General features: G+C 35.0%; 1 protein-coding gene across 1 annotated transcript; it reads left to right on the top strand.

Annotated features, from left to right (window-relative positions):
• The first annotated feature begins 4,651 nt into the window (after window positions 1-4,651).
• On the top strand, window positions 4,652-7,498 carry LOC127415722 (splicing factor 3B subunit 6). The gene is made up of 4 exons (XM_051654563.1): window positions 4,652-4,819; window positions 5,296-5,414; window positions 5,495-5,633; window positions 7,180-7,498. The coding sequence occupies exons 1-4, from the start codon at window positions 4,790-4,792 to the stop codon at window positions 7,267-7,269; spliced, it is 378 nt and encodes a 125-aa protein (XP_051510523.1). The 5' UTR covers window positions 4,652-4,789; the 3' UTR covers window positions 7,270-7,498.
• Window positions 7,499-10,617: the final 3,119 nt, after the last annotated feature.

The raw sequence follows: 10,617 nt of genomic DNA, 5'->3' as shown, positions 1-10,617 counted from the left end.
ATATATTTTTTATAGCTTATGAGACATCATGGAGTTCTCAGTTATGTTTTATCCACTTTGTCTCAGATATTTCTCCAAAAAATCTTTATGAGAAATAAAAATGGAAAGAAATGAGACTATTGTTGACATACAAGAATAATACAGAGCTATAAAATTACTTTGGATACAAGGGCGTAGCCATGAGTGGGTGGGAGGGCCCACACTAGACCCAGGCCCACCCAGAATATTGGAGAATTTTCTCTAACTTCAAATATATATTTATATAATGAAAAGAAAACATAAATTCTGATTTTTGAAATTATGTTCTCAAATAAATCATAACAAATTTGCAAAACTAATTAACTAACTAAATAATTTTGCCTGCATTGCTGTCAATCGACTCCTCTAGAAACGTCATCCGGTAGCAGTCTGCCGATAAGTGACAGTGCGCGTATGGCAAACAGCCAAAGCCAAGGCTAGATTTGAGTTACTTTACTTATTTTTTTAAAAGACGATTGGACAACAGAATTAGTCAAATTGGTACTTACATACAGGGTTGGGAGGGTTACTTTTGAAATGTATTCCACTATTTTTACAGGAAAACAATACAAAAATTATTATCAAGAATACGATATTTGCCATAATATCAAAGGTCTTACAAGAAAAAATAAATTATGATCCAACATGAATTTTCTTGATAAAAAATATGATCGTGCCTGATAACATGTGCATGTAAAATTAGAAATAGCATTTTATCTTAGCGTAAAGCTGACAGTTTACACAAGGTTTATTTCTATTTCTTCTGCACCAAACTTACTTCAGACTTACTTCTCTGTTTGCTTGTATGAATGTAACACATCATAAGAAAGTGTTTCACTGCTGTTCAAATGCACTTTGGATCGCATCATTTATATGGATAAATGTTTAAATCTGAAAGGATTAAATATTAAATGAAACAAATGACAATAAAGTGCAAAGTAATCTCTTCAGTAATCAAAATACTTTTTGAATGGAACTGTATTCTAATTACCAATTATTTAAATTGTAACTGTAGTGGAATACAGTTACTTATATTTTGTATTTTAAATACGTAATCCCGTTACATGTATTCCGTTACTCCCCAACCCTGCTTACATATTTACATATTTGCTCACTAATTTTTGTTGTGACCCACCCAAATGTCATTTTCTGGCTACATAACTGTTTGGATAGCATAGTCCAGATAATTTGGTTAATGAATAAGCTGTTGAGAAATGTTGAAAAATTGCTTTTGATGCAGACTGAGGTAAATCTGAGCACAGTTTATGACATTGTTGAGATCTGTTTAGAAGCTCTTGAAAAATCAGAGAAGCAGGACTTCCTACCCTTCATTTCATCACACTGCAGTCTAGGAGAAACATTTGAGTTTAATTAAAGATATCTATTAATTAAATAAATAGTTGAATTAATGTGTTATTAAAGCATTTGACAGACACTTTTATCAAAAGCAACTTATAGTGTGTGTATTCAAGGTATACTTTTTATCAGTTTGTGTGTTCCCAAGGAATCGTATCCATGATCTTAGCGTTAATAGCACCATGCTCTACCAGTTGAGCTACAAATTACTAGTCAATTATATTAAACTCTAACCTTATAATCTAGAAAATACCCTACAGTTAGCCTATAATTTTTTAACTCAGCCATAACTGATCTTCTTATTAGAAAAAGCTACCATACATTTCAACACTGGTAGGCTTTGTGCAAATATAAAACAGATTCATAAACATAAACGGCATGACATACAATACCCGCAAGATGGCAGTAGAGTTTGTTAGACAAGATAGCTTTAACAGTTTCCCCCTAGGGCTGTTCGATTCCAGAAATTTGGGAATCAACTCCGACTCTGATTCCTGGTTTTGGAATCATTAGAATCGATTCCAAGAGTCGATTCCAGACCCAATTAATCGATTCTTTTTCGATTCCGAAAAAAAAAACGGGAGGCAAAGTTAAATCTCATAATAAACAGCTCACTGCAAAACGTTCTTTGCACTGTTTATAATAGCATGAATTACATTTACTATTAATAGGTCCATTCTAAAATTAAATCAGGGCGTGTATGCACATACCAAAGCGGGATGCTTCAATCCCATGAGATAAATTTGAGGGAAGTTTTGAGTAGATGCGCCTGTATTTCCAAGAACTACCGAAAATAATCTTAAAAACACCAATTGTCTGTTACCACTCATGAGTTCTTGTTTAGAAAGAGGTTTAAACTAGGATGTAAAGTAACTGTCCACTACCTTTTGTACACTGAATAAAATGTCCAAACAATACATTTCAGTTTTATTTTAAAAAAATCCACATTTTTGTACTGGTTTATACAAATATATATATATATATATATATATATATATATATATATATATATATATATATATATCAGGTGCTGGTCATATAATTAGAATATCATCAAAAAGTTGATTTATTTCACTAATTCCATTCAAAAAGTGAAACTTGTATATTATATTCATTCATTACACACAGACTGATATATTTCAAATGTTTATTTCTTTTAATTTTGATGATTATAACTGACAACTAAGGAAAATCCCAAATTCAGTATCTCAGAAAATTAGAATATTGTGAAAAGGTTCAATATTGAAGACACCTGATGCCACACTCTAATCAGCTAATTAACTCAAAACACCTGCAAAGGCCTTTAAATGGTCTCTCAGTCTAGTTCTGTACGCTACACAATCATGGGGAAGACTGCTGACTTGACAGTTGTCCAAAAGACGACCATTGACACGTTGCACAAGGAGGGCAAGACACAAAAGGTCATTGCAAAAGAGGCTGGCTGTTCACAGAGCTCTGTGTCCAAGCACATTAATAGAGAGGCGAAGGGAAGGAAAAGATGTGGTAGAAAAAAGTGTACAAGCAATAGGGATAACCGCACCCTGGAGAGGATTGTGAAACAAAACCCATTCAAAAATGTGGGGGAGATTCACAAAGAGTGGACTGCAGCTGGAGTCAGTGCTTCAAGAACCACTACGCACAGACGTATGCAAGACATGGGTTTCAGCGTCTCGCCTGGGCTAAAGACAAAAAGGACTGGACTGCTGCTGAGTGGTCCAAAGTTATGTTCTCTGATGAAAGTAAATTTTGCATTTCCTTTGGAAATCAGGGTCCCAGAGTCTGGAGGAAGAGAGGAGAGGCACACAATCCACGTTGCTTGAGGTCCAGTGTAAAGTTTCCACAGTCAGTGATGGCTTGGGGTGCCATGTCATCTGCTGGTGTTGGTCCACTGTGTTTTCTGAGGTCCAAGGTCAACGCAGCCATATACCAGGAAGTTTTAGAGCACTTCATGCTTCCTGCTGCTGACCAACTTTATGGAGATGCAGATTTCATTTTCCAACAGGACTTGGCACCTGCACACAGTGCCAAAGCAACCAGTATCTGGTTTAAGGACCATGGTATCCCTGTTCTTAATTGGCCAGCAAACTCGCCTGACCTTAACCCCATAGAAAATCTATGGGGTATTGTGAAGAGGAAGATGCGATATGTCAGACCCAACAATGCAGAAGAGCTGAAGGCCACTATCAGAGCAACCTGGGCTCTCATAACACCTGAGCAGTGCCACAGACTGATCGACTCCATGCCACGCCGCATTGCTGCAGTAATTCAGGCAAAAGGAGCCCCAACTAAGTATTGAGTGCTGTACATGCTCATACTTTTCATGTTCATACTTTTCAGTTGGCCAAGATTTCTAAAAATCCTTTCTTTGTATTGGTCTTAAGTAATATTCTAATTTTCTGAGATACTGAATTTGGGATTTTCCTTAGTTGTCAGTTATAATCATCAAAATTAAAAGAAATAAACATTTGGAATATATCAGTATGTGTGTAATGAATGAATATAATATACAAGTTTCACTTTTTGAATGGAATTAGTGAAATAAATCAACTTTTTGATGATATTCTAATTATATGACCAGCACCTGTATATACATTTTAACGTGTATTTAATTTTCTTTATTATTATTTTTTATATAATTTTAATGTAAAATTGTGTAAAATGTAGGCTATATGTGTGTGTGTGTGTGTGTGTGTGTGTGTGTGTGTGTGCAAAAGGTTTTAAACACTGTAAAAATGTCGAGAACGAGTAGAGAGGTGTTCTCACTTTAATAAGTGCAGCACAATGATCATTTAAACTTTAACATTTAACTGGGAAGAACTCAACTCTGCCATCTTTTTGTTGCAGACTTGTGTTGTAAAATCGGGGTTATTACTGTATGCCAACTTACTGTCACAAATTTGGCATATTACTTGATTATTAGTTTAATCCAAAGTAAAATACCTGCAGACTATCCAGGTCTGGAAAGCAGATGGGTTGAAGGGCTTGTGGGATTACTTCATACAGATGAACAAACGGAGCGGATTTGACTCGGAGTCAGATTGATGATCGTTAAGATGCAGTCATTTTATAATCATTTTGTAAATTGTATAGTGCTGTTAGGCTTCTAAAATGTGTAGTAGTTCAGTGGTCGAGGAAATAAACACAGTCCGAAAATATCAACCGGTTTCCCCGGAAGGAATCGACTCCGAATCGATTCTCAAATCCCAACGCCTCAGAATCGATTCCCAGCTTTCGTTCACGCAGATATTTTTGGCAGCTATGTGGTGAGGTAGCTCTGACGCAGTCTTCTCGGAAATACGTCATCACACTACGCTTTCAATCGCTTGTGCTAGCCGCACTTTAATATAACCGGTGAATCATTACAGTTTAACTTTCCACACAATTTAATCATTTTTTTCCTCAAAAACATCCAGCCATGGCGATGCAAGCAGCTAAACGAGCTAATGTAAGTACATTCTGTGCTTTGATAGCAGTTCATAAAGGCATAAAAGCTCGTGTATTGAAGATTGATGTTTGTTGTTGTTATTTGGGTGTTTCATTTGAGCTCTTAAGACAAATAGGGCAATGTTAGTCCTAGTGATATGTTCACAATGGAGCCCCTACTTTTGTGTTTATAAGAATGGAAGTGCTTAGGACTGTCTGATTCTTTTATCTCTTAATGCAGAAATGTGGCCAAAACATGTCCCATTACATCCATGTGTCAATTCAGGAATTATTTATCATACATATATATATTTAATCTAATATATTCTGGTCATTAGTAGGGATTCCAAGTGTATGCCTCACTTGAGGGTGCTCAAATTGTTCAAATACCTCATTGCTTATGAAATGGTATACATTCAATGGACATTGTCTCTGATTTGCATTCTACTGTAATCATTAATCATATTCTAAAGTTTTGACCGTGTTTACATATTTCAGATTCGTTTACCTCCAGAGGTGAACAGGATATTGTACATACGTAACCTTCCATACAAGATCACAGCAGAGGAAATGTATGACATCTTTGGGAAGTATGGGCCAATTCGTCAAATCCGAGTGTGAGTATCAATTTAATTTTCACTCATGATCATGCTCACTCATGAAAAATGTATTCAGTTCCTTTATGTGGTTTTCTTAGTGGAAACACACCAGAGACAAGAGGAACTGCTTATGTTGTATATGAAGACATCTTTGATGCCAAAAATGCCTGCGACCATCTTTCTGGATTCAACGTCTGCAACAGATACTTGGTTGTATTGTACTATAATGCAAACAGGGTGAGTTCAGATTTTGTTGCCATTGTGCGCAGATGCAATTTATACACTAACTTTATCAGGATTGTATGTGAATGTGTACCATAATAATACAACGTACACTGGTGGCCAAAAGTTTGGAATAATGTACAGATTTTGCTGTTTCGGAAGGATATTAGTACTTTAATTAACCAAAGTAGCATTCAGCTGATCACAAAGTATAGTCAGGACATTACTGATGTAAAAAAAACAGCACCATCACTATTTGAAAAAATACATTTTTGATCAAATCTAGACAGGCCCCATTTCCAGCAGCCATCACTCCAACACCTTATCCTTGAGTAATCCTGCTAATATGGTACTAAAAAAATCATTTGCCATTATATCAAACACAGTTGAAAGCTGTTTGGTTCATTAAATGAAGCTTAACATTGTCTTTGTGTTTGTTTTTGAGTTGCCACAGTATGCAATAGACTGGCATGTTTTAAGGTCAATATTAGGTCAAAAATGGCAAAAAAGAAACAGCTTTCTCTAGAAACTCGTCAGTCAATCATTGTTTGAGGAATGAAGGCTATACAATGCTTGAAATGGTCAAAAACTGAAGATTTCATACAAAGGTGTACACCACAGTCTTCAAAGACAAAGGACAACGGGCTCTAACAAGGACGAATAGAGATGTGGAAGGCCCAGATACAACTAAACAAAAGGATAAGTACACCAGAGTCTCTAGTTTGAGGAATAGACGCCTCACATGTCCTCAGCTGACAGCTTCATTGAATTCTACCCACTCAACACCAGTTTCATGTACAACATTAAAGAGAAGATTCAGGGGTGCAGGCCTTATGGGAAGAATTGCAAAGAAAAAGCCACTTTTGAAACAGAAAAACAAAAAGAAAAGGTTAGAGTGGGCAAAGAAACAGACATTGGACAACAGATAATTGGAAAAGAGTGTTATGGATCTTAACCCCATTGAGCTTTTGTGGGATCAGCTAGACTTTAAGGTGCATGAGAAGTGTCCGACAAGACAGTCACAATTATGGCAAGTGTTACAGGAAGCATGGGGTGAAATGTCACCTGAGTATCTGGACAAACTGACAGCTAGAATGCCAAGGATTTGCAAAGCTGTCATTGCTTCACGTGGAGGATTTTTTGATGAGAACTCTTTGAAGTAGTTTAAAAAGTTCGGAACATTTTTTTCAAATTGTAATAGTAATTTTTCACGTTATTAATGTCCTGACTATACATTGTGATCAGTTGAATGCCACTTTGGTGAATAAAAGCAACCAATTTCTTTCCATAAGTGCAAAATCTGTACATTATTCCAAACTTTTGGCCGCCAGTGTATGTTAAAAGTTCACCAAAGATGTATATTTTTACATTTAGATTTGTAAATGGTTTTTTACCTGTATGGTTTTCTTTTTTCATTGGACACAAAAAAGGAGAGATTATGCAAAATGTACAAGCCACTCTTTCCCATAAAATGAAATTAGTCAGTGACCAGTGACTTTCATATTTTTGTGAAGACAAAAAAGTGTAATCTTACCTTTATTTATTTTTTTCCTGTTTTAAGGCTTTCCAAAAAATGGACACAAAGAAAAAGGAGGAGCAGCTGAAACTTCTCAAAGAGAAATATGGAATAAACACAGACCCGCCAAAATAATCAACATACCTATTTTTGTTTTTGCGCCTTCCACCTTGACATTTCTACTTTACCCCTTTAAGAAATGATTGCTTTAAAAATACCTGTTGAACAGTGCTTATTACTTAACCCGAAGTCTTGTCATATATATTGACCTAATTTCTTTTCTGTTTATATAGAAAACAAGGAATATGTCATTTGTTCATAAAATTTGTTGTATTAAATCAATGATTTTCTTTTTTTATTATAACTGCTTGGTGTCATATTTGCAACCCTTTATTGTACAGGTGTAGTTATTGCACAGATTCACAATTCTAGAATTGGAATAAAATCTATTAACCTTTTTTTAACATACTAGTTTACAACAACCAATGAATTGACTGGTAAATTTTTTGCACTTATCTAAAACCTATAAACATACAGTACTGTGCAAAAGTTTCAGGCACTTGTGAAAAACCTTCAAAGTGAGGATTTCTTAAAAAAAATAATGACAAATAGTTTTCATTAATCAATGTTATACAAAGTCCAGTAAACAGAAAAAGAGCTAAATCAATATTTGGTGTGAACACTTTTGCATTCAAAACAGCACCAATTCTCCTACTTACACCTGGACACAGTTTTTCTTGGTTGTTGGCAGATAGGATGTTCTAAGCTTCTTGGAGAATTTGCCACAGTTCTTTTATTTATTTAGGCTGTCTCAATTCTGTCTTTTTGTGTAATCCCAGACTGACCCGATGTTCAGTGTGGGGCTCTGTGAGGGCCATGCCATCTGTTGCAGGGCTCCCTGTTCTTCTATTTGCGAAAGGAATGTTTGGGAGTCTAACATTTATATTTCCTATTGACACACTAAAGCTGAAGATATAAATAACCATCTAAAGACAAATGTTTTTGTGAAACATCTTATGTGCCTAAGACTTTTGCACAGTACTGTATATATATAGGCTAATATGATTATGTTTCAGATAGACTTTTGCACAGTACTGTACAGTCAAAAGCATTAAAAAAATCAGGAATTACTTTGTATTCAAAGAAAGCATACCCTTTCAGAGCAGCTGTCATACAATAACTGCATATGCGTTTGCAATGGCATAATTTAATTAGGAGATAAAGAGAAATAATAATGTCCCATATATAATTTAATATAAGCCTGCAGATACTTTAAGACCACAATTACATCGTCTCAGCCATGTGGCTGCATTTGCTAAATACCAAGGGAAATAAATCTATATGACTAAGGAGAATGTTTTAGCAGATGTAATATTGAACCTGCCTAGTTAGTGCAGCCAATATATTTTGTTTGAAGGTAATATTTTTTTTAATTAAATATTGTAAAAAAAAAAATAAAAAATGTAGTGATTAAACAAATCTCTATCTCTTACAGTAACTGGATACATATTAGGCATTAACCTCTTGAATGACGTTGCCTCCATTTTATTAATGAACTTCTGTCTGACCAAATTGAGCCAATCAGCAATGAGCGCGAGGATGAGGCGCCAAAGCCACTTTCCTGAAGTCTAGTTACTCGTCTTTTATTTTCTCATGAGTTTACGAATATAAAGTCGTTTGCTTTCCGTAAAATTTTTTGATCACTTAAACTATCACGGGACGAAAATCTGGCAACTTTTCGGTTGGAGTTTCTTTAATCCGCCTCGACGGTTGATTAGAAGCAAAGATGTCGCTGTCCAATCAGCATGAAAAAAGCGGCGAGTCTGATCTAAAGTGGTGAGTGTTGTTTTATGTATAATGATTAAATTGCACAAATTAAACATGATTAAAATTTGTCGATATATTCCAATTAATTAGTAGATGCCATTCCAATTGCTGAACTAAATATCTAGGACACGTCGATATATGTACGATTTCATCGCTTTTTATTTCAGTTATTCGCACACTGCCGTCTTATAATGTTCTGCCATGACATACAATTATAAACGGTAAAGGCGTTTATTTAATTGTTTGTTGAATTGTTGAGGGGGTGATATTAAACCGAATTGGTTCACAAAGCCTGATTAGACTCATGAGTGTGGATATTCAGTGCAGGTTCAAATAGTCTGCCTGCAATTCATGTTTGTGAGCCACTACCAGCTTGCACATTGTCCATAAAATTATTACATTATTGATGATCTTTTGTAAACTAATTGCAAAACAAAAAAGCATTTTTTTTATTTAATGGAAGGATTGGAAAGAGGACTTTTCTTAAATTAAGAGCAGGTGTATTCACAGCTGTTCATCAGTCATACAAAGGATTTTCACAGCATTAAAGACCCAGATTAATAACTAGGCCTAGCTTTTCTGTCCAATAGATAGAAAGATAATGGCATTGAATGTGACTATTCAAAATTAAAATAGTTTTAAGATGCATATTTGAGTAACTGACATGACATTTTATGCACGGACAGCAGTGTCCTGCAGTGTGACTATACTTGTCTAAAAGCTATTTGTTTTTGTTTTTTTCTCATTCTTTTGCATGCAGCTATTTTATTCATTTTTCACTGTGCTAAGTAAACTGCTAAAAAAGCTTAAAGGTGATTTAAGTGGTGAAAAGTGTTAGTAGGCTATACATTTAGAAGCCTAATATTTTGATTGTTGCTTTTCGGGGCAGAAAATTTGTTTAGGACTTTTATTATTTGATTTACATAATAGTGGCCCAGAAACGCCCCTTTCTTCTCATTGGTCAGCCCGCACCATTGTTCTCCTGCTGTGGCAGAATAATAGTTAACAGCTGTTAAACTGAACTGATGAATTCATCTCAGTAGTAAATTTAGCATTTTTTTTTTCTTTAAAGGGGTCATGACACAAGGAATTCAATTTTCCTTGACCTTTTCACATGTAAGAGTTCATTGTACTATAAAAATATACTGTAAGTTTCATCACTGCAAAAAAAGCATTTGTTGAAACCAAGCTGCCAAAACGACTTGTTCTCTACCTCATCCACATTGTGATTCACACTGTGGTAGACATTTGCATCTGACCGCCTCCACAATAGGGCTGGGCGATATGCATGAAATGTATTCACGAATTAAAAAAAAAACAAAAAAACATCAACCCCACTGCCAAAGGTGTATGTAATATTTTTGCTTTATTAATTTTGCTCTCAAAATTAAATTCATTTATTGAAACAAACTTAATCCCGAGATATTTCTAAATTCAAATTGCACTTCAAATGAAATAAAAAAAAAAAAGCAATTAAAATAAGTGGTAAAAAAAAAAAAAAATCGTGTTTAAACACCACTCATTTGCCGTCACGCAAGTATCCATCAACAAGTGGAAAATCCCCCCATATATGCATCATGTCAGAGCCCACCCACTATCAAACATATTTTATTGTATTGTAATATTTCTACTCCTGTGAGAAAACTCTATTCTGTT

Source organism: Myxocyprinus asiaticus, chromosome 25, assembly GCF_019703515.2.
Source record: "Myxocyprinus asiaticus isolate MX2 ecotype Aquarium Trade chromosome 25, UBuf_Myxa_2, whole genome shotgun sequence".
Taxonomy (NCBI): domain Eukaryota; kingdom Metazoa; phylum Chordata; class Actinopteri; order Cypriniformes; family Catostomidae; genus Myxocyprinus; species Myxocyprinus asiaticus.
The sequence above is the reverse complement of the archived record's forward strand: the minus strand, read 5'-3'. Positions and strand labels throughout refer to the sequence as shown.

Bases quoted from the DNA above. Each gene is read 5' to 3' on its own strand.
- LOC127415722 (XM_051654563.1), top strand. From the start codon at position 4,790: ATGGCGATGCAAGCAGCTAAACGAGCTAAT. The intron at 4,820-5,295 runs GTAAGTACATTC...TACATATTTCAG, and splicing joins AAGCAGCTAAACGAGCTAAT to ATTCGTTTACCTCCAGAGGT. The intron at 5,634-7,179 runs GTGAGTTCAGAT...TCCTGTTTTAAG, and splicing joins TGTACTATAATGCAAACAGG to GCTTTCCAAAAAATGGACAC.